The sequence below is a fragment of the Cetorhinus maximus genome, chromosome 3 (assembly GCF_964194155.1).
Source record: "Cetorhinus maximus chromosome 3, sCetMax3.hap1.1, whole genome shotgun sequence".
In the NCBI taxonomy this organism is placed as follows: domain Eukaryota; kingdom Metazoa; phylum Chordata; class Chondrichthyes; order Lamniformes; family Cetorhinidae; genus Cetorhinus; species Cetorhinus maximus.
The window spans coordinates 109,799,895-109,824,712 of record NC_135881.1 but is presented as its reverse complement, the minus strand read 5'-3'; the positions used below and the strand labels follow the sequence as shown (position 1 = coordinate 109,824,712).

At 44.8% G+C, this 24,818-nt stretch overlaps 1 protein-coding gene across 1 annotated transcript in view; it reads left to right on the top strand.

Annotated features, from left to right (window-relative positions):
- The window catches only part of vwde (von Willebrand factor D and EGF domains), a 379,611-nt gene that overhangs the window by 171,974 nt on the left and 182,819 nt on the right, over positions 1-24,818 (top strand). The window contains exon 8 of the mRNA XM_078538828.1: positions 2,136-2,359. Coding sequence (XP_078394954.1) covers positions 2,136-2,359 — 224 coding nt within the window. The remainder of the gene's footprint in view (positions 1-2,135; positions 2,360-24,818) is intronic.

Below are 24,818 nucleotides of genomic sequence, written 5' to 3'. Positions count from 1 at the left end.
GATGCACAACACTTCGTGTAAGCATGGTAGTGAAGTTTACAGAACAGATTTTATTCATATACAAGACAGGTGATCAAATCTACACAGTACAAAGGAGTAGCTTCAGAGTCCTGTCCCTTTCTAGCTCTCCAGCTAACTCTGGAATGCCATCCTCTTTTATGCACCTCAGCTTGCTTAGTTAAAGGTACACTTCACATATAAGATCATATGATTTATCTGTTCTCGGATCCATTCAATAACAGTTTATTGTCAGCTTACTTAAATATCCACTCTACACCATATGGTCACTAACGCTTTGTAGTAATCACTTATGGCCAGTGTTATCTCAGTCACTTATTTCCTTGCAAATACATCTCACTGTTTTCTTGTTCACCTTCGAAAGCTTGTTGCTGTATGACTGGTCATGGTCATATAGGTGAGTTCAATTTTAACTCTTAACGCTCCAACATGTCCAACAATATGGTGCTCCTACACGGTGCTAGTGGCTACAACTGGGAAATGAAAGTCTGCTGATCTTACCCTGAGAGCACTTGAGATGACCATGGTGATTGACCTTGAAGAGCTTGAGCCTAAGAGGTCCTGGCTGTAGACTGTAACATACAGTAGCTGACTATGATTTAGTTTGCTGTCCAGTTTCAATGTGGCACTGCTTGAGAGGCTGGTGGGGGAATGGACATGTTGTCATCTTGAGAGAGGACATTTTGTTTTCCACAGGATACCTGGTGCTCATCCATGCGCAGTTTTATTTTTATTTATCCATTTGTGGCATGTGGGCATTACTGGTTAGGCCAGCATTTATTGCCCATCCCTAATTGCCCTTGAGAAGGTGTGGTGAGTTGCATTCTTGAGCCGCTGCAGTCCACATGGTGTAGGTATACCCACATTGCTGTTAGAGAAGGAGCTGCACGATTTTGACCCAGCAACAGTGAAGGAACAGCGATATATTTCCAAGTAAGGATGGAGAGTGACTTGGTGGGGAACCTCCAGTTGGTGGTGTTCCCATGTGTCTGCTGTCCTTGTCCTTCTAAATGGTAGCAATCATGGGTTTGGAAGGTGCTGCCTAAAGGGCCCTGATGAGTTTCTGCAGTGCATCTCGTAGATGGTACACACTGCTGCCACTGTTCATCGGTGCTGAAGGGAATGAATGTTTGTGAAAGGAGTGCCAATCAAGCGGGCCGCTTTGTCCTGGACGGTGTCAAGCTTCTTGAGTGTTGTTGGAGCTGCATTCATCCAGGCATGTGGAGAGTATTCCATCATACTCCTAACTTGTGCCTTGTAGATGGTGGACAGGCTTTAGGGAGTCAGGAGGTGAGTTACCTGTTGCAGGATTCGTTGTCACTGATCTGCTCTTGTAGCCACAGTATTTACATGACTAGTCCAGTTCAGTTTCTGGGCAATGTTGATAATGGAGGATTAAGTGATGGAAATGCCATTGAATGTCATGGTTAGATTCTCTCTTGTTGGAGATGGTCATTGCCTGGCACTTGTGTGGCATGAATGTTACTTGCCACCTGTCAGACCAAGCCTGGATATTGTCCAGGTCTTGCTGCATTTGGACATGGACTGCTTCAGTATCTGAGGAGTCGCGAATGGTGATGAAGATTGTGCAATTATCAGTGTACAGCCCTACTCCTGATCTTGTGATGGAAAGAAGGTCATTGATGAAGCAGCTGAAGATGGTTGGACGGAGGACACTACCCTGAGCAACTCCTGCAGTGATGTCCTGGAACTGAGATGATTGACCTCCAACAACCACAACCATCTTCCTTTGTGCTAGGTATGACTCCAACCAGCAGAGAGGTTTCCCCCTGATTTCCTTTGACTCCAGTTTTGCTGGGGCTCCTTGATGCCACACTCGGTCAAATGGTGCCTTGATGTCAAGGGCAGTCACCCTGACCTCACCTCACCTCTGTTAAAGTGAATGATCAGAGATCTTGGAGCCAAAAAAATGTCAAACTATTCCCAAACTTTAATTAGTGATGCACTGCTCTTTTGTAGCTAATCCACATTTTCACCAATGCAAAGTCAAACCCTCCAAACGTACAGATTTGTTTGCATGTTTCCTTTTTAATGCTAAGAATTAATAGAGCACTACTTCTTATAAAATGTTTGATTTAATTTCTCATTCCATCTAGATGTACCAAGTGTTGGACATTCAGGATCAAATCTTGCCCTTTCCTCGTGTCATGTGGACCTACACCAAGCACCTTGCAATCGAGGCATATGTTCCCGATCATCTATTCACTATACAGCAGTGATTGACTTTGCGCAGGATGGTGACAGAGTGACTGAAGTTACCTCATGGCCCATTGTCACTGAAAACTTCCTGTGGAACAGCTACATCCCAGAGCCAGTTCAGGTTGTAAAACATCTGTTTGCTGATAGCATAGTAAATACTGAGATATGTAGGGATGAATTTCTGTGGAATGGGATTGAATGGTCTCCCGCTTATCCATTGATCACTGTCCGGTCCGCCAATCAACCAGGAGAACCCCTCCAGAAATTCATCCTCTATGTATAAATTAAAGCATGATACTTTTTTTTGTAATTATGTTCACAATTATATTAATATGCCATGCTAGGTGAGCTACTGAAGAACTAATGATCTCTGCATTAAAGTGGACATGTGTAAATGGTGTTAGAGGGACCACTGAGGTCTCTAGTAGAAATTAAATAATGATGGATTCATTAAAACAAACTCACGATCATTCTTCCAAAATGAACTAATGCTAATACAAAGATAGTATGAAAAATGACTGTTGCCTATATTGATAAATACAACAGTAATACTTTAACTACATAAAGCAGAATAAGCCCACACCCATTCTATTTTGACACAAGGTCCATTCTGCACTATTGCATAAATGCTCATGTTTATCACTTATCAGTGATGCATCAAAATCCAAAATAGTAACAAGTTGTATTTACAAAGGAGATGTCAATAGCAGAGGCAAGTTTCAAAATTGACAAAACTGGGAGATAAGGTGAAATTCAAAGATTATTTTTTTCATTACAATGCTACCCTCCATTTTTTGCATGAAAATGCAGAAACAAAATTGCTTTTTTTCAATGATTTGTTGTTGCCTATTATGGTTTGTTTTAAATTCTCTGAATTTAACAGATCACCTTACAAAAGCAAAAGCAAGGTATGGCTGTGGCACTTTTGCTTCCCAGCGGAAGCAGGATCAGGTGCAAAGTATTTTCAGAGCTAGAGGCTTGTCATTTGGACACTGAGGAAGATTTGGATAATCTCTTAAAATTCATGGAGCAATTTATAAGATGATCTGTTAAATTCATATGAGGCATGGTCAATCTTTGATGAATTTAGAAGGATGGATGGTTAGTCCATAGAAGAATATATTATGGAATTTAACATGTTATATGTAAGATTGCAGAAATTCTATACAGAGATCCCAAATTCACTGCTTGCTTTCAAATTGCTGGATTATGAAAAGTATCAAACATGGATAGGCTCCTGGCCTTGATTGGAGTTAGATTCTCAGAAACAGATATGTTTTTGGAACAGATGTCTAAAGCTTAAAAAAAGTGCTGGGGAAACATTCATTTCCAGCCACTTTCATGGCACCAATGGGACCCTCAGCAGTAGCAAGAAAGATGAAGGATTCAATGTTGGCAGCATTTCAAGACCATTTATATATGGGACGCAAGTAACTGTACAAAGAAGAACTATAAACAAAAGAAATGAAGTTAGAGACTCTTTTGGTAGCTCTAACAGATTATAGGAATTGATTAACTCTGGCAGGAGAATGCACCCCAGGAATAACCAACGAATGGTCAACAGGCATTTCAGATGTGACTCGAATTTTTCATTATGTGATGAATTGGCCAAAACAGAAGTACAGGGTTTTTGAAATGACAGAGGGGAAGATGATGATACTGATCAGTTAGAAAGAATCAGTTAGAGTGGCATGGAATTTACTTCAACTGGCTGGAGGCTACATTCCCTATCAATTAGTTTATGGGAGAAATCCAAAAATACTTGCAGTGATGTGGGATTATCCCCCAGCCTTGGAAGGAACTACAACTGCTTCAATTTTTTCTGAGCACGTGAATGCTCTGCATGCAGGGAGAAGGGCATTTATCAAGGCTGAGGTTTCAGAAAATTCAGCGAGCCTTACCGCAGAAACACTGGCTCTAGTAGAAGCAATAGATATGGGCTTTTATTTATCAAACATTTTGAAGGAAATCCTATACAAGGGGCAGAATTCGATTCACTCCACATGATATCAAGAAACGGCTGAAGGCATTGGATACTGCAAAGGCCTATGAGCCCTGACAATATCCGAATAATAGTACTGAAAGCATGTGCTTCAGAACTTGCTGTGCCCCTAGCCAAGCTGTTCCAGTACAGCTACAACACTGGCATCCACTCGGCTATGTGGAAAATTGTCCAGGTATGTCCTGCACAACAAAAGCAGGACAAATTAGTCTACTCTCGATCATCAGTAAAGTGATGGAAGGGGTCATCAACAGTGCTATCAAGTGGCACTTGCTTAGCAAGAACCTGCTCACTAATGCTCAATTTGAGTTCCACCAGCGTCACTCAGCTTCTGACCTCATTACAGCCTTGGTTCAAACATGGACAAAAGAGCTGAACTCCAGAGATGAGGTGAGAGTGACTGTCCTTGACATCAAAGCAGCATTTGACAGGGTGTGGAATTAAGGAGCCCTAGCAAAACTGGAATCAATGGGAATCAGGGGGAAAACCCTCTGCTGGTTGGAGTCATACCTAGCACAAACTACTGGTCGTGGTTGTTGGAGGTTAATCATCTCAGCTCCAGGACATCACTGCAGGAGTTGCTCAGGGTAGTGTCCTAGCCCCAGCCATCTTCAGCTGCTTCATCAATGAACTTCCTTCCATCATAAGGTCAGAAGTGGGGATGTTTGCTGATGATTGCACGATGCTCAGTACCATTCATGACTCCTCAGATACTGAAGCAGCCCATGTCCAAATACAGCAAGACCTGGACAATATCCAGGCTGAGGCTGATAAGTGGCAAGTAACATTCGCACCAAACAAGTGCCAGGCAATGCGGTGGTGGTGTAGTGGTATTGTCACTGGACTAGTAATCCAGAGACCCAAGGTAATGCTCTAGGGACTGGAGTTCAAATCCCATGATGGCAGATGGTGGAATTTGAATTCAATAAAAATCTGGAATTAAGGTCTGATGATGACCATGAAACCATTGTTGTTTGTATTAAAAACCCTTTAGGGAAGGAAATCTGGCCATCCTTATATAAAAGCAAAAAAACTGCAGATGCTGGAAATCAAAAACAAAATACCTGGAAAATCTCAGCAGGTCTGACAGCATCTGCGGAGAGGGATACAGTTAACATTTTGAGTCCGTATAACTCTTTAACAGAACTAAGGAAAAATAGAAAAGAGGTGAAATATAAGCTGGTTTAAGCGGGGGTGGGTGTTTTTCTTTTCCCACCTATTTCCATTATTTTTAAATGTATTTCCATCCATTGTTTTATCTCTACCTTTTAGCCTATTTCGATCCCTTCCCCCCACCCCACCCCCACTAGGGCTATCTGTACCTTGCTCGTCCTGCTTTCTACCCTTAATGTCACCATTAGCACATTTCTTAGCTAATATCACCACCGTCAACGGCTCTTTGTTCCTTTGTCTATGACATCTTTTGGCAATCTCCACCTATCACTGGCCCTCTCTCCAGCTCTACCTGTCCCACCCCCCTTAAACCAGCTTATATTTCACCTCTTTTCTATTTTTCCTTAGTTCTGTTAAAGAGTTATACAGACTCAAAACGTTAACTGTATCCCTCTCCGCAGATGCTGTCAGACCTGCTGAGATTTTCCAGGTATTTTGTTTTTGTTTTGGATTTCCAGCATCCGCAGTTTTTTTGCTTTTATATAAGGATGGCCAGATTTCCTTCCCTAAAGGGTTTTTAATACAAACAACAATGGTTTCATGGTCAATCAGACCTTAATTCCAGATTTTTATTGAATTCAAATTCCACCATCTGCCATCATGGGATTTGAACTCCAGTCCCTAGAGCATTACCTTGGGTCTCTGGATTACTAGTCCAGTGACAATACCACTACACCACCACCTCATTGCCTGGCACTTGTTTGGTGCGAATGTTACTTGCCACTTATCAGTTCTGTTGAAGAGTCATACGGACTCGAAATGTTAACTGTATTCCTCTCCGCAGATGCTGTCAGACCTGCTGAATTTTTCCAGGTATTTTTGTTTTTGTTCTGGCCATCCTTACCTGGTCTGACCTACAGGTGAGTCCAGACCCACAGCAATGTGATTGGCTCTAAAATGCCCTCTGAACATGGGGAATTAGGGATGGGCAATAAGTGCTGGCCTAGCCAGCGATGCCCATGTCCCATGAACGAATAAAAAAAAATCTCTAACAAGAGAGAATCCAACCACCGGTCCTTGACAGTCATCGCTGAATCCCCCACAATCAACACCCTGGAGGTTACTATTGACCAGAAACTGGACTGGACTAACCATACAAATACAGTGGCTAGGAAACTCACCTCCTGACTCCCTAAAGCCTGTCCACAAGGCACAAGTCAGGAGTGCGATGGAATACTCTCCACTGGCTTGGGTGAGTGCAGCTCCAACAACACTCAAGAAGCTTAACACCATCCAGGACAAAGCAGCCCGTTTGATTGGCACCCCTTCCACAAACATTCACTCCCTCCGCCATTGACGAACAGTGGCAGCAGTGTGTACCATCTACACGATGTGCTGCAGAGACTCACCAAGGCTCCTTAGACAGCACCTTCCAAACCCACAACCGCTACCATCTAGAAGGACAAGGGCAGCAGATACATGGGAACACCACCACCTGGTTCAGGAGAAGTAAAAAAGTATCCCCACTGCATCTCCATGATATGAGCCTGTTCACAGAGCTCAAATGAGGTGCCATCAGCCAGATAGGAGATCAGACATTCACATGAGCTATGTGAGGATCAATGGAGTGCCTCAATGCATGTCGTCATCATTCTCCTGGAATGTAGGGACTGTGGGCATCTGCTGTGTCTCCACGACAGGAACCTTATCACAGAGGATATGTATGCAGGAACATTCACAGATGCAATGTGAAGATCTATGGTGTCTCCTCACTGCGTGTTGAGCGTGTTTTAAAGTTATTGTTTAAAGAAAGAAAGGGGAATCTGTTATGGTATGTTAATTGTATTGCTAGGATACTCAAGTGAAAGGCATTGTTTAATTAAGTACTTTAAGCACATATAAATAGGTGACTGCACACTATAATTTATCTAGATAAGTTTCCTTTAAAGATTTGTTATTTGTTACAGTGCCTCTTTAAAGGGTTATCAATTTTTTGATTTATTAATTAGTTTATTTTTGGGTTTTAAAAGAATGTAACGGGAGTGAGGCAGGTATCTGTATAGCTCAGGGGTTAGTATGCATGTCTTAAATAGGGGACTGCTAGGACATTGAGTGTGTGGGGAGAGCTATGAGATTGAACAAAGGGAATAAACTCTCTTTCAATGTCTTGGCTTTGACTTCACTAACTGGCTTGGATTCTACTAACAAGTGTCCCTACCTCTGAGTCAGAAGGTCTGGGTTCTAGTCCCACTCCAGGACTTGATGGTCACTGAAGGTGCATGGCCAAGCAGGTTGACTGCCAACCTGTAAATCCTTTAGATTCATGGCAGGTGGTAATAGTGGAAGAATTTCCTGTTCAGTCAGAACTGTGTGGTAGCTGCAGTGCAACAACATCCCCACATTAACAGACTCCATGTGTAAGCTCTAATGTGTGGGCTTTAAGCGGACTCCTCTCTTCGAGGGACTTTTTAATAGTTCTTTCATGGGATGTGGGCATCATCAGCAAAGCCAGGATTTGTTGCCTGTTAATGCCCTTGGACTGAGTGGCTTGCTCGGCTATTTCACAGGACAGTTAAGAGTCAAACACATTACTGTGAACCTGAAGTCACACGTGGGTCACTTCCTATCCTAAAGGACATTAGTGAACCAGATGGTTTTTTTACGACAAAGGATGAGAGTTTCATGGGACAGAATTTTCCAACCTGGAGACTAAGTCCAGTGGTGGAAGTGAAAGTTGGAGTGATTTCTGCTGGAGATGGGATGGCTGAACATGTGAGATCTTGTGATTTTCAGTTCATTAATTATGCAGCCGTAAGGAGCATGTCGCATCTCAGGCCAGGAGGCTTGGCCCACCGTAAGCTCACAGGCTCTAATGTCCGGTCGCCATATTTATATGGCACCCAGACAGTCATTCACTCTTCCACTCTGCTCCCTGACTCCACCACCTGCCGTCCTCTCCCCCCACCCCCCCCAGTTCTGCCTCAGCCTCAACCCTCCCCTGTGCCCAGCCTTGGCATAGGGGATGGCTGAGGCAGAACTGATATTTCTCAGTGACATTGTGAAAAGAAGGCAAATGCAGCATCTACAGACCTGAAAGTCCAGGAAGAGGTCTACTTCACAGGATGCATGTCACTTATGTACAGTCGTGAAATAGAGCTTTCTAAATTCCTGCTGGTGAGGCGCTTAATTTGGTAGAGGGACAAGGTTCCTGTGTGTTGGCCTTTGATTGAGCATTCATGAGATGCAAATGGGGTTCCTGACATAGCTCCAATGGACACTCGACACACCTTTAAGCCGCCATGAAAGTTGGGAGAATAATATTCCAAACTAATTTCCCGATGTCGGGAAACTTGATTTTTGGCCTCCCACCAAATCACCATGTCTGCCATGATTCCCACTACTGGTGTGACAGGAAAAATTCCACCCTTGGTCACAATTACTGAGGCTAGCTTTCAATTTCAGATTTTTGTTACCTCATTGAATTTATTAATTTAATTTAAATTTCACCAGCTACTGTGGTGAGAGTGAGAGTTAAGTATCTAATTAGTTTATTTGGGAGACACAAAATTAACATTTCTGCAGGTAAATTTTAAATGACCGGTAGACTCAAAGACGTTTACAGCACAGAAAGAGGCCATTCAGCCCATCGTTTCCACACCAGTCAACAAAGATCTAACTACACTAATCCCATTTTCCAGCACTTGGCCCATAGCCCTGAAGGCTATGGCAACACAAGTGAATATCTAAATACTTCTTAAATGTTACGAAAGTTTCTGACTCAACCACCCTTTCAGGCAGTGAGTGCCAGACTCCTACTACCATCTGGGTGAAAAGATTTCTCCTCAACTCCCCTCTTAGCCTTCTACCTCATCTTAAATCTATGCCCCCTGGTTATTGACCCCTCTACTAATGGAAAAATTGCCTTCCTTTCCACCCTATCTATGCCCCTCATAATCTTATACACCTCTATCAGGTCCGTTCTCAACCTTCGCTGCTCCAATGAACACAACCCCAGCCTATCCAATCTTTCCTCATAGCTCAGACCCTCCAGCCCAGGCAGCATCCTGGTAAATCTCCTCTGCACCCTCTCCAGTGCAATCACATCCTTCCTATAATGTGGTGACGAGAACTTAGTACTCCAGTTGTGACCTAACCAGCTTTTTATACAGTTCCAGCATAACCTCCCTGCTCTTGTATTCTATGCCACGGCTAATAAAGGCAAGTATCCCATATGTCTTCTTAACCACTTTATCTACCTGCCCTGATACCTTGAGGGATCTGTGGATATGCACACCAAGGTCCCTCTGACCTTCAGTGCTTTCCAGGGTCCTACCATTCATAATGTAATCCTTTGCCTTGTTAGCCCTCCCCAAGTGCATTACCTCACACTTTTCTGGGTTGAATTCCATTTGCCACTGCCCTGAGCACCTAACCAGTCCATTGATATGCATTTTACGGCTATCCTCCACACTATTTACCACACTACCAAATTCTGTGTCATCTGCGAACTTCTTGATCATACCCCCTACACTTGAGTCCAAAGTATTTATGTACACCACAAACAGCAAGGGCCCTAGCACCGAGTCCTGCGGAACCCCACTGCAAACAGACTTCCAGTCAAAGAAACATCCCTCTACCATCACCTTCTGCTTCCTGCCCCTCAGCCAATTTTGGATCCAACATGCCACTTTGCCTTGGATCGCATGGGCTCTTACTTTCTTGACTAGTTTGCCATGAGGGTCCTTATCAAAAGCCTTGCTAAAATCCATGTGGACCACATAAAATGCATTACCTTCATCAACACTCCCGGTTACCTCCTCAAAAAATTTGATCAAATTTGTCAAACATGACCTTTCCTTAACAGATCCATGCTGACTATCCCTGATTAATCCATGTCTCTTCAAGTGCAGATATATTCTGTCCCTCAGAATTATTTCTAGTAACTCCCCTACCACCGAGGTTAGACTGATTGGCCTGTAATTTCCTGGTCTATCCCTTCTTCCCTTTTTTAATAATGAGACAATGTTAGCAGTTCTCCTGTCTTCTGGCACTTCACCTGTGGCCAGAGAGGATTTGAAAATTACTGCCTCGGCCCCTGATATCTCTCCCTAGACTCCGTCAAGAGCCTGGCCTGTGGATTTATCCACTTTTAAGGTCCCTAAACCCACTAGTACCTCCTCTCTCTCTATGTTAATTTCCAATAACATTTCACATTCCTCCACTCTGATGTCAATACCTGTGCCGTCCTTTCCCATTGTGAAGGCTGACGCAAAATATTCATTGAGGACTGTACCCACATCTTCCGGGTCCAAACACACATTACCTACATGGTCCCTAATTGGCCCTACTCCTTCCCTAGTTATTCTGCTTTTACTCTGTTATTCTATTTGTCTTGGTATGGTTGACAACATTTTGCAGAAAGAATTTTCCAAACATGAAAAATAAGTAATTGATGTTTCCATCATCAGGAACAAAATAATCTAAAAATAGTGAGATTAACGCCCTGTTTTTTAAAAGCAATAACATCCCAAAAATAGCAATAATTCAGCCTAATACAATATGAATCACAAAATAAAGTTTGAAAGGTCTACAAATACCAGCAGGACCAGGAGATTCAAGTGTGGCCATCCAAACCCACGACCACTACCATCTAGAATGACAAGGGCAGCAGAAAAACGGGAATACCACCGCCTGGAAGTTCTCCTCTAAGTCACTCCGCTTGGAAATATATCACCGTTCCTTCACTGTCACTGGGTCAAAATCCTGGAACACCCTTCTTAACAGCACTATGGGCATATCTACACCACATGGACTGCAGCGGTTCAAGAAGGCAGCTCACCACCACATTCTCAAGGGCAATTAGGGATGGGCAATAAATGCTGGCCCTGCCAGTGAAGCCCATATCCCTTGAATGAATTTTTAAAAAACATGTATACAGCGTATGGACATGAGTATTGAGGAGACATATTCAACCATGTTGGCTATTGTTCATTTTTTATTTATCAATCAGAAATACAATTGTCTTCATCCGTATTCCTAATTTCCCTGATATGGACAACACTGCTTTAGAGTATTTTATAGGAACTTTTAGACTGAACTTACTCCATGGGTAGATTTTCCGTCCCCGTTGACATCGCACATCGTGGCCGGTGTGAGCGTAAAATATGGTGCGAAGGCCAAAAGTCAATTCCCGCCGTTGTGAAACCGGTTTGCGATTGTCCACTCCGCCCATCAATGGTGGACCGCATTTCCCACTGCCGGACGTCGGGGACGTCATCTTAATATATCTGCATATCATTATAAGCTCTGCTAGCCAGAATCATCACCCCATGCTGGATCATCCGGGCAATCACGCCGACATATTTCACAACAACATTTATAAGGCATGCACCTGGCGAGCTGCACTTCGAGGGGAACTTGGAGGTGAGTGCTCACTAATGTTGCGCAGCGCTCGCGAGGGTCGCCCGTTCAACTTCAAGGCTGAGGCGTCACACATTCATGCGAGGGCACAGGCCAGTCACTTTTTCCCACTGGCTGACAGTGCATTCCCGGGGCAAAGGCTACACTGTGGTTGGGGCGAGTTGGGGGTGGGGGTGAAGACAGCACACTGTGAGGCAAGTTCGGGTGTGCAAGGGCTTCACTGCACCTGAGGCGAATTGTGGGTGGGCAAGGCAGCCTGGTCTGATGGTAGTGCACAAGCATATGCGGTGGGAGAAAAGCGGCTGTGCATTAGCGAAACCTTGTAAAAAGTGACCATTCCTCCTCAGCTGAGACAGTTCAGGCACAGCCACATTGACATGCTTGGAGTCCCTAGCTTATGTACCCACTCAAGCAATGCAGAGGCATGGAAGAGCCGCCAAATACTCCAGAGCTTTTCACCCCTCGGGCACAGAGTTCAAACTAATGACCATTTTAGTGGACTGCAGAGCAATTGGGCAACTGGGCAAGTTGTACAATCTCTTTGTGAAAACTGGCCATGGAGCAGTCACTAGTGGAGGTGCTCACAACCCCTTGCAATGTCTTCATTTAGGTTTGGACCAGTCTCCCCCATAGTTCAAGCTAACAGCGCAGCCTTGCAGTGCCAGTTAGGAGAATGCCTGTGCCTGTGCCTGAGCTGAGAGCACAGCATGCAGTCAAGAGGGCTAAGCTGCCACCAGTTGGTCAGGCGGAGTGGAGCGGAGGTTGATAAGGTTTCGGGCAGCCATGCAGCGCACTAAACTCTGGCTATCCAAGTGGTAGCCAGCACTCTCTGGGATGCATTAAGGGGCCTTCTGACTTAACCAAGCGAGGTTCTTAGTACACCTATGCTAACCCACATGTCTCTCCCTCTTTCATCCTGCAGGAGGAGTACATCAGGACCATGGAGCCTGGTGACTTAGCTGTATGCCTCATGGCTTACAGGGAGCAAAGAGGAAGGAAAAGAGAGCGACGGAGGTGCCTGGCTGGACAGAGGGAGGAGCAGCACCCTCAAGAAGAAGGGGTGACTGGCACTTCCACACACTTCGCTGAAGAGCCACAGTGAGCCATCATTGGTAGGCACCCAGCTAGAACTTTACATTCCTGGAGATGACCAAGAACCAGTGTCACTGAAGACTGCGCAAGTCCAGGGAACTGGTCAGTCACATCTGCCACCTGCTGCAGGATTTGGCGTAGTGGGGACATGGAGGGCATCCATTGCCAGTGGCCGTGAAAGTGACTGCAGCGCTCAATTTTTATGCCAGTGGCTCCTTTCAGGGCTCCACCGGTGACCCCTGTGTGATATCACAAGCCTCCACACAAAAATGCATCCATGAGGTAGGCCAGAGGATTGGGAATTTTGTAGGAACCAGCAGCGGATGACTAAAAAGCTAATAAAGAAGGAGAAAATTGATTATTAAAGTAAATTGGCAAGAAATATAAAAACAAACAGCAAGAGCTTCTTTGGGTATATAAAAAGAAAGAGAGTGACTAAAGTGAGTGTGGCACCCTTGGAGGATGCAACTGGAGAATTGATAATGGAGAACAGGGAAATGGCAGATAATTTAAACCGATATTTTGCATCGGTATTCATGGTGGAGGACACTATAAGCATCCCAAAGATATCAAATGAGCAAGGAGCTAATGGGAGGAAAAATCTTGTAACAGTCTCTATCACGAGGGAGAAAGTATTTGAAAAATTAATGGAATGAAAGGCAGATAAGTCGCCAGGACCTGATGGCCTGCATCCAAGGGTTTTAAAGGAAGCGGTTGCAGATATAGTGGAGACATTGGTTGAAGTATCCCAGAACTCACTGGATTCCAGGATGGTCCCAGCGGATTGGAAAACCACTAATGTAATGCCGCTGTTCAAGAAGGGAGGGGGACAAAAATCAGGAAACTATAGGCCAGTCAGCCTAACATCTGTCACTGGGGAAATGCTAGAATCCATTATTAAGGAAGAAATAGGACATTTAGAAAAGCTTAATGCAATCAAACAGAGTCAACATGGTTTTATGAAAGGGAAATCATGTTTGACAAATTTGCTAAAGTTCTTTGAAGATGTAACAAGCAGAATTGATAAAAGGGAGCTGGTAGATGTTGTGTATTTGGATTTCCGGAAAGCATTTGTTAAGGTGCCACATAAAAGGTTATTGCACAAGTTAGGAGCTCGTAGTATTGGGGATAATGTATTAGCATGGATTGAGGATTGGTTAACGCACAGAAGACAAAGAATCGGGATTATTGGGCCTTTTTCAGGCTGGAAAGACGTAACTAGTAGAGTGCCACAAGGATCAGTCCTATGGCCTCAATTATTTACTATCTATATTAATGACTTTGAGGAGGGGGCAGAATGTAATGTATCCAAATTTGCTGACGATACAAAAATAGATGGGAGGGCATGTTGTAATGAGGATATAAGGAATCTGCAAGGGGATATATTTAGGTTGAGTGAGTGGGCAAAAACTTGGCAGATGGAGTTTAATGTCGGAAAGTGTGAGGTCATGCATTTTGGTAGGAAGAATCAAAAGGCAGACTATTATTTAAATGGAGAGAGACTCCAAAAAAGTACAGCACAGAGGGATCCGGGTGTTCTTATACATGAAACACAAAAAGTTAGCATGCAGGTGCAACAAGTAATTAAGAAGGCAAATGGAATTTTGGTCTGTCTTGCTAGGGGGTTGGAGTTTAAAAAAGGGAAGTCTTGTTACAACTGTATATGGTGTTGGTGAGGCCGCACCTGGAGTACTGTGTACAGTTTTGGTCCCCGTATTTAAGAAAGGACATACTGGCATTGGAGGCAGTTCAAAAGACATTCACTAGGCTGATTCCTGGGATGAAGGCGTTGATATATCAAGAACAGCTAAACAGGGGAGGCCTTTATTCATTAGAATTTAGAAGAATTCGGGGTAATCTTATTGAAACGTACAAGATTCTGAGGGGATTTGACAGGGTAGATGTTGAGAAGATGTTTCCACTAGTGGGGGAATCTCGAACTAGGGGACATAATTACAGAATAAGGGGACACTCATTTAAAACTGAGATGCGAAGGAATTTCTTCTCTCAGAGGGTAGTGAATGTCTGGAATTCTCTACCCCAGAGAGTTGTGGAGGCTAGGTCACTGAGAGTATTTAAAGAGGAGGTAGATAGATTTTTGAAATATCGGAGAGCTGAGGGCTATGAGCAGCTGGCACAAAAGAGGTGTTGAGGCCTGGGGTAGATCAGCCATGATCTTATTGAATGGCGGGGCAAGCTTGAGGGGCCAAATTACCTAATTCTGCTCCTATTTCTTATGTTCTTATGAGGCCATGGACGCCATCTTCGTGAGGCACACAACTTTGTGCATTTCGCCTGGGATCAGGAAAGCTAAAAAGCAAGAGCACTGGGATTTGCCCAGATCTCAGGTTTCCCACAGCTGCAGGGTACCATCAACTGCACTCACATGGTGCTCAGATTTCCATCGCAACAAACGGTCAACTACGTCAACTGCAAGGGCTTCCACTCACTGAATGTTCAGCTGATGTGCGACCACCACAAACGCATCCTATGGGCCTGTGCATGGTTCCCAGTGGGTGTCCATGACTTCTACACTCTCAGTAGGTCTCAGATCCCTGACATCTTGCGGGGTCCAGAGTGGCTACAGGGTTGGCTCCTCAGGGACAAGGGCTACCTGCAGAGGACGTGGCTGATGCCATCCATGCATTGGCTCAGACTGCAGCAGAACAAAGATATAACGAGGCTCATCCTGCACCTCGCAACTTGGCGGAGCAAACTATCAGGATGCTGAAAGTGAGGTTCCAGTGCCTGGATCAGTCTGGCGGGAGCCCTGCAATATAGTCCACAGAGGGTGTCACGCATTGTTGTCGCCTCCTGCACCCTTTACAACCTGGTGCTGCAACAGGGAGAGGAGCTGGCTGAGGAGGAGATGCAGAAGTTGGAGGTCTCCTCTGATGAGGAGGACATCGATGGGGATGAGGGTGAGGAAGTCCTCAAAGGCAAGGATGAAGGAGATGAGGCCATCACACTGGCAAGACAAGGCAGGCGCGCTTGGGAAGCCTTCATAAGTGCTAGATTTGTGGACGATGATGACGACATGCAGTGAGGAGAAACCATAGATCCTCACATTGCATCTGTGAATATTTGACTCCTGTCTGACTGATGGCAGCGCACATACCCTCTGTGATAATGCTCCTGTCATGGAGATGCAGTGGAGGCCCTAATAGTCGCTTGATTCCAGGAGGATGATGACGACATTCTGCGGGGACACTCCATAGATTCTCACATAGCTTATGTGAACGTCTGATTCCTGTCTGACTGGTACCTCACTTGTGCTCTGAAAACAAAGTCATATCATGGAGATGCAGCGGGGATACTTTAAGTTCTCCTGATCCTGTGGCATCCTTCGTGAGCAGAACGCTTCAGAATCATACTGTCACCGGGCACAGATACTGATGAGATAGGGGCCTGGGTGGGGGGATGGTGGTGGTGGGCAGACGCACCTCAAAGGTGCTGGGAAAACACAGAGAGAATGACAGAGCTCTGTGCTGCCGGCCCAGGACATCCTGGCAGCAATGAAAAGTCCCATTGAGGTGCAGGCATCACGGATGTGTCCAGTGAGTGTGAAGGCACACCATCAGTGCACTGGGAAGGTTGCACAAAGTACAGGGTAGAGATCCTGGACTGAGACACCTGCCATTATCTTGTGCAGGAACCAAGGTTTCACATCTGAGTGACACAAACACTGCTGATCAGAACAAGGAGCCAAAGGCAAGAAGACATTCTTGGGAGTTTATTTACAATAGTGAACATTATGTAAAAGTGATTAATATTCATGTCCAGGCTGTACAACTACATCTACTTAACTTTCCTAACCCTGTTACTACGTCTTGGTGTTCCCCCAACATCCACAGCGAAGGTGGAGGCAGCCTGCTGACTGTAATGCCCTGTCTGTAATGACCTTGATGGGAGTCCTCTGGAGGACCGAGACCTTTAGGGCTGCGGCCTGCTTTCGGTGACGTGCTGTGTGGTCATGGCACCCATCTCGACCTGTGGAGCTGGGGTTACAGGAAGAGGGGATTCGGGTGAGCCGGACGCTCCTGGAGTCACCTGGGTAGATGGTCCCAGGGAGTGCACCTGCTGATCCTCCTCCCTATGAGTGCCTGAGAGCCCTTGGCTGACTGCTTGATGAGAAGGGGAAGCTGGAATGAGATTGAACTGCCCCGTACCCCTCTTGCGTTGAGACTGTTGGAGGCCAACTATGATGTCAGCAATGGAGTTCAGCCCGTGCAGCAGTGCAGGGCAGATATCTTTGACCAAGGTCTCCATGGCAGCCGCCATCCAGCCAATGTTGACCTTGGTGCATTTGCATGACATCGCGATCACCTCAACTGAAGGCGGACAGACCCCTTCTCCATGCTTTGCAATCTGAGGAGTGCAGCTGTCACCCCTTCTTACTGTTCCTGTGATTGTTGCTGCAGCTCCAAAAACTGATTGAGGACCGAACCCAGAGGCTCATCGCCTAACTCGGACTCAGCAGATCCCTTGCCTCCAGCATTCCTCCGAATGCCGGCGACTTCGGGTGTCCCTGCCTCCGCCTGCTGTGGAACAGACTGTGTGCTGTGCTCACCAGATAGTGAACCCGAGCCTGCTGCACATGTAGGTCCATCCAAAGTATGTGTCACTGCTGTGGTGGAGGGTTTGGGTGAGCGCTGTGATGGGATTTCCAGGGTGCTGTCCTCAGGTCCTCATTCAAGGTGCTGCCGGCGCTGGAGTCAGGACCAAAGTTGCCTAAGTGTGATGTGGTAGGCGTGCCTGTAAGTGAGAGTGGACATTATTAGTGCATGGCTGCCGCAGTATACAGAATAGTGGACTCACAGTTGAGTAGCCACAGGGCTGATCTGGTGCGTGATCCTCATTTGGATGCTTGGCGCCAACCTCACCATTACCACAGGAATAGTCCACGTCTTCTCCAGGCAACTCCAAAGCAAAGTCTTCGAAGGGAGTGAGGACCTTGATGTCCAGCACTTCACCCCCAGTCTGGGACCTCTCCCTTTTATTGTGCACAACCTTGTTCTGCATAAAGACAAATGGAGAGAGTGTGAGCAAGGTGCATGCCCGGCCAAATTAGAAGGATGCCAGGTGTGTGTATTTGCGTGCTGAGTGGAGCCATGGATGGATGAGGAGGCATTCTCCAGAGATGAAGCCAGATGAAGATGTGAGAGTGTGTGAGAGAGAGTGAATGGTGATGTCCCTTGAGCTAGCAGTGAGTGAGATGCCAGTGAAGTGTGATGGGTATGTGCGTGTCAATTGAGAGTGATAAGATGGTTGACATACCCTGGTGGCATGGTTGAGATCATTCATTCTCTTTCTGCGCTGGATGGCCGATCCTGCTCTTGTGGGCAGCATTGGTACTGACCACCACTACCACTGCCTCCTAAGGACTGGTGATGTTACTGCCCCTCCTGCAGCCACAGCGGGGGTAGAGGACATCATAGCGGGCCTCCGCAGCATCCAAAAAGCATTCCAGGGTCGGATCACTGAATTGGGGGAGCTGCTGTCTTCTTGCCTTTCGGGGCCATGTCTTCTGTGCAGCAGTCCTGGGCTGGAAGCACTGAAAGCTGTGCAGGTGGCTGCACTTTAAATATAGCCCCCCCGGCATGAGGAACGCTGCTAGGTTATGGCGTGGTGGGAAAAGCGGAGGCCGCCCGCCAGGGAAATGGCTTGTTTCCTGGGAATGCATGATTAATGAGGCTGGACTGAAGACACTGCAGCGCAAAAACCCGCCATTGCGGCCAGTGAGTAAAACTCCCTTTTTCCCACCCACTGTCGCACTTCGTGCAAATCTGGGACGATTCCACCCCATGTGATGTTTATAATTAATGTTTTAAACATCCCAAATGAAATTGTAACATAGATGTTAACTAATTTATTCTGGCAGGAAAACAAATTTATTAAAATAGTGAATAAGGGAGTTTGATATGAAAAGGCTGATATGCTCTCTATTAATATTGCACAGTGCAAATTCAAATCACAGCTTTTTAAAATTACTTTTACACAACATTTCACTTTAAAGAGAAAAAAAAATCACAGTCAAATAGGCACAATGAAAACAGCCGAGGCTGCATTTAGTGTGTGGACATTTAATAGAAGATTGACATACAAAATTGTATGGCTTCAAATCAATGCCACTGTATTAATACCTTTTTTAACTGAGATCACTGGAAACTAAATTGTGCTCTATACATACAGTGAAAATAATTAATATCCAGTAGTGATTGTAAGGTAGTAATTTTAGTGAAAAATTCAGCTGACTTTGTAAACTACAATATTATAGATCAAGCAGTTTGTCATGATTACCTGACCCTGAAATGAGATTACAGCCTTGAAATTATCTGTATGTATCTATTATTTTTATAAAGCATGCAGTGTGGTTTGTGGGGATTTTAGTCTTAGATCTTAGATATATGAGTGGGCACTGATAGTGTGTGGACTCTACAATAGATGTATGTTCAAATTCACATTGAAGAAAGAGTAACTAGCATAATCACTTGCAAATTTTGCCACAGTTGATTCCGAGGAAATAAGAATCCCACACAAATGTTGCCAGCATTTTGTGTTTTTATTTATTCCAGATTTTAAGCATTTTATTTTATTTGCTCCACATTGGCCCTGATATCATGTGGCAAATCCAGAAGTAATTTCAGAGGCTCTGTCTGTGATATTTTAATGCAGCCAATTCAAGGTAATTTTACTTCCAGAGTTGCCATCAAGTGAAGACCCGCTGATGCAAACTCAACTCGGGTATTTAAAAAATGATAAAATGGCTACAATGCAAAAGGAGGCCTGTGCCCCATCATATCCATGCCAACTCACTAGGAGTTACTCAGCTAGTCCCATTCCCTGCTTTTTTCTGTAGCCCTGCAAGTTTTTTTCTTTAGAATACTGTGCAATTCTCTATTGAAAACACGATAGACCTCTCAGGCAGTGCATTCCACTTCCTAACCATTTGCTGTGAAAAACATGTATCTTCTGAGTCTTTTACCAATCACCTTAAATTGTTGTTCTCTGGTTCTCAAATCTTCCACTAATGGGAACAGTTTCTCCTTATTTGTTTTGTCCAGACCCCTCATGATTTTGAATGCCTGTATCAAATCTTCTCTCAACCTTCTCCTTTAAAGAGAACAGCGCAGCTTCTCTGTTCTATCCATGTAACTGAAGACTCTTGTAAATCTATTCTGCATCCTCTCCAATGCCTTTACATCCTTCCTAAAGTGTGGTGCCCAGAATTGGACACAATGCTCCAGTCAAGGCCAAACCAATATTTTATTAAGGTTCACCATGACTTCCTTGCTTCTGTGTCTTCATTTATAAGGCCCAGGAACCCATATGCCTTATTAACCACTTTCTCAACCTGCCCTGGTACCTTCAGCAAGTTGTGTACATAAACTACAAGGTCCCTCTGCTCCTGCATTCCCTTTAAAATTGTGCCCTTTATTTTATATTGTCTTTCCTTGTTCTTCCCATAAAACTTCACACTTCTCTGCATTAAATTTCATCTGCCACATGTCCACCCATTCTACCAGCCTGTCTATGTCCTCGTGAAGTCTATCACAATCCTCACAGTTCACAATACTTCTAAGTTTTGTGTCATCTGCAAAGGGCCAATCTGAAGATGGAATTTGGAGGAATTGGGAAGTTTGGCAAACTTGCTGATTGTTTTCTCAATGACATTCATTGTACTGCTCTTGGGCTTCATTGGTTGGATTTCTCACAGGAGCCATTAGCTTAGTTTGAAAGGGGAAATCCTTTGTATCCTGGAAGCCTACTTGGCTGCTTATTTTAGTCTGCTTGCAGGTTCAAAAAGTCAGGGAGGTTGGACTGCAGCAGGATGAAAGCATCATGGCTTCTTCCCAGGAAGCTGGTGCACATCTGCATAAGTATTTTATTGTGATTTTGTGGATATTGATGGAACAGAAGCTGCTGAGGTTGATGAACACTCCTGGTTGATCAGGGATGGGAGGATCACCCTGAGTGTGTATTCAAAGATGCCCTGCACCTGTGGGAAGCCAGCCAGTAATGCAAACCTGAGCACCTGCTTAGTTTGACTAGTTTCATTGAAGAATTGACAAATATGGTATCAAAGATCTATCATGCATTTGTGTACAACCAACTGGGAAATCCTGGATATTCCTCCACAGTGCCATTGAAGGAGCTAGATGTAAAAAGTTGAACATGATGGTCACTCTCATGGCCACTGGCAATGCATGGCCACAGAGATTGAGTATTCTCCTAGGAGACTGCAAATGTCTGGCACTTCCTGATGCAACAACCTCAACTCCAGAAGGACTGCTTTTTGGCGAGGTCTAGGAAGTTGAGCCTGTGCTTTCACATCTATTACATGGATAGTACCTTTGGCAAGCTCTTTCTTCCTGCTCCTGCATTGTTACCATGGTGACCCTAGGAATTCTTGGCCCTCTCCTTTTTCTCATGTGTATGCTGGCCCTCAGCGACATCATCCGAAAACGCAACTTCAATTTCCACATGAATGCTGACAATATCTAGCTCTTGTCAGACCTGGGTGAACAGAAATTTACTCCAATTAAATGTCAGGAAGGCCAAAGCCATTGTTATCTCAAGACTTGATGGTTCTAATGCATTCTTGGCTGGCATGTTCTGTTCCCCAAAAATGTGAGGTCATCCAAAACTCTGCTGTCCATGTCCTAAATTGCACTAAATACTGTTTACCTATAACCCCTGTATTCATTGCTTTACTCAGAACCAAATCTAGCTCAATGTCCTGATTTTAAAATTCTCATTCTTGTTTTTGCATACCTGCGTGGCCTCCCTTTCTCCGTAACCTCTTCCAGCCCCACAACCCTCTAAGATATTTCTACTCATCGAATCCTAGCATCTTGAGCACCCTTACAGCCTGCTGCACAATATTGCATTAAAGTGGTCACTGATAGTCTCTTCAGGAGGGCCAGATAACATCTACCATCGAAAAGAACAAGGGCAGCAGACACATGGGAATACCACCACCTGCAAGTGAACTTCCAAGCCACACTCAATCCTAACTTGGAACTATATCAACATTCCTTCAGGATCACAACAACAAAATCCTGAAACTCTCTTCCTAACAGCAATGTGGATGTACCTGCACCAGATGGACTACAGTGGTTCAAGAGTCATCTCACCACACCTTCTCAGGGAAATTAGGCATGGGCAACAAATGCTGGCCTTGCCAGCAATGCCCACATCTTGCGAAAGAATAAGAAAAACACACTGATCCAGTCAGTCAGTCTGAAAGAGCTATAGGCTTCAGGGCTTTTCCCCAAGTGCAAGGTGTGGTAGACTGCATGTAGCCATCAAAGCTCTAACAGGCTAGAAAGTGGTCTTCATCAACAGAATGGGCTTCTATTTTACTAGTGTACAGCTGGCTTGCAGCCAAGCCAACAGATCCTGAAGGTGTGTACTTTATACCTCAGATGTAACCATTACTCAGACACTCCTAGGTGCCTGAGCTTTCCACCTGTGTGTCTTCAAGGTTGGATTCTTGGCAACAAGGTCTACCCACTAAAGAGGTGGCTGCTTACTCCTGTGAGAAATTGAATGGCAGATGCAGAGGTGAAATACAACACCTGTCACGGGGTGACACGAGCTACCATCAAGTCTCTTGAAGATGTAATTCAAGTGCCTAAATCAAATAGATGGAGCCCTTCAATATTCCCCAGTAAGGATTTTGTGGATTGTGGTGTGCTCTGCAAAACCTGGTGCTGCAGAAGGGGGTTGCATTGAACAATGATGATAGAGTGGAGTGCAAAGCCTCCTCAAATGAGAAGGATGTGGCACCCCCACTAGAGCTGTACCTTGAGTGTCCTGTCTTCCATTCTTAATTAGCACTTTTCTTAGACAATATCACCGCCTTCAACACCTCTTTGATCCTTTTGTCTGTGACATCTTTTGATTATCTGCTCCTATCACTGCTTGCTTATCTCCACAATCACCACACCCTCAACTTCTCTCTCCCCCCGCCCCCCCACCTTAAACCAGCTTATATTTCACCTTTCTCCTAACTATGCTTCAGTTCTGCCGAAGGGTCATGAAGACTCGAAACGTTAACTAATTTCTTCTCCACCGATGCTGCCAGACCTGCTGAGTTTTTCCAGGTAATTCTGTTTTTGTTTAGGATGTGGAGAAAGCTGATGACCTGCCGATACATCATGAAAGACCCCAGAGGATACAGGAAGGCACAATGAGATGGGGGCTAGGGAGGCTCGGGATGTGCTTGTGTAAACACATTTCAGATGACCCTTACTACCTCATCCTTCCAATACAATAAAGGACCACCTTCCTACTGCATTTTGCCATTTCCTTTCTTTAAAAACCCATAGCCCTGGACCCAATAACTCCTTGTTATAAGCATAAGAAATAGGCCATTTGACCCCTTGAACCTGCTCTGCCATTCAGTAAGATCGTGGCTGAAATGATTATGGTCTTAACTCTGCTTTGCTGCCTGCCCATCATAACCCTCAACTCTCTTTTTATCAAATGCCTGTCTAACTCGGCCTTGAATGTATTCAATGATTCACCCTACACTGCTCTCTGGGGTAGAGAATTCCAAAGATTAATGACCTTCTAAGAGAAGAAATTCCTCCTCGTCACTGTCATAAAATGGGAGACCCTTTATTTTTAAAGTGCGCCCCCTAGTTCTAGATTCTCGCACAAGGGGTGACATCCTCCTGGCAACTAATGTGTCAAGCCACCTCAGAATCTTATGATTCAATAAGATCACCTCTCATCCTTTTAAACTCAAATGAGTTATAAACCCAACCTGCTCAATCCTTCCTCATTAGGCATTTCTTTCATCCCAGGAGTCAACCTAGTGAACCTTCTCTGAACTGCCTCCAATGAAGTATATTACTCCTTAAATAAGAAGACTAAAACTGTGTGCAGTACTCTAGGTGTGGACTCACCAATCCCCTGCGCGCAGTTGTAGCAAGATTTCCGTACGTTCATCCTCCACCACCAACCCCCCCCCCCCCCACCCCCACTCTCCACTGCTGGTCTGGGTCCTTCCTTTGGCACAGGGCCTAAGCAGAGCGCTTGAATGCCTCCTGCATGTGACTACTCTGAAGTGACCTTGCTACAGTCACCACTGACAGACAAGCACCCGTTGATTGAGATGCAACTATTCCTCTTACAGGATCTACAGCAGACTGACCCCATTACTACCGCTGAGCAAGCATTACCTCTCCTCTCCATCCACCTTACCTGCACCCTTTGCCATTTTTAAGCCCTTAAGAGAAGTGGTATGGGTACTCACCTTGACAGAACGAATAAGGTCATTCATGAGCTAGTGGCACTGCAGCCAGGTTCTCTAGATGACTCCACAGATGCTGACCTCCTCTACGATCTCCATTCAAGTTTGCTTGGTCAGACAGGACAGAATCCTTTTCCTATCACTGATGAAGAGGACCTCGCACCTTGACAAATGAAACCTGGAGGAGATCCTACAGTGAGTTATCAGTGAACTGTGGGGCCATCCGGGATCTCTCTCTGACAGGGCTGCACAGAGTTCAATATTTCCAAACAGTTCAGTAGGTCCAAAGAGCAGCAGCTATATTCAGAGATTGCTGGCAGCCCTTTAAACATGACGACAGCAGTTTGGGCAATATCACCAATGTAACACCGCTATTCAAGAAAGGAGGGAGAGAGAAAATAGGGAACTACAGGCCAGTTAACCTGTTATCAGTTGTCAGGAAAGTGTTGGAATCTATTATTAAGGAAATCTTAACAATGCATTTCGAAAATTATAGTAGGATCAGAAAAAATCAAATGGTTTTACAAAATGAAAATTATGTTTGACAAATTTATTCAAGTTTTTTGAGGATGTAACTAGTAGGGTAGATAAAGGGGAACCCATAAGTATAGTGTACTTGGATTTCCAAAAGGCATTCAAGAAGATAGCACACAAAGGGTTATTGCAAGATGGAGTTGGGGGTAATATGTT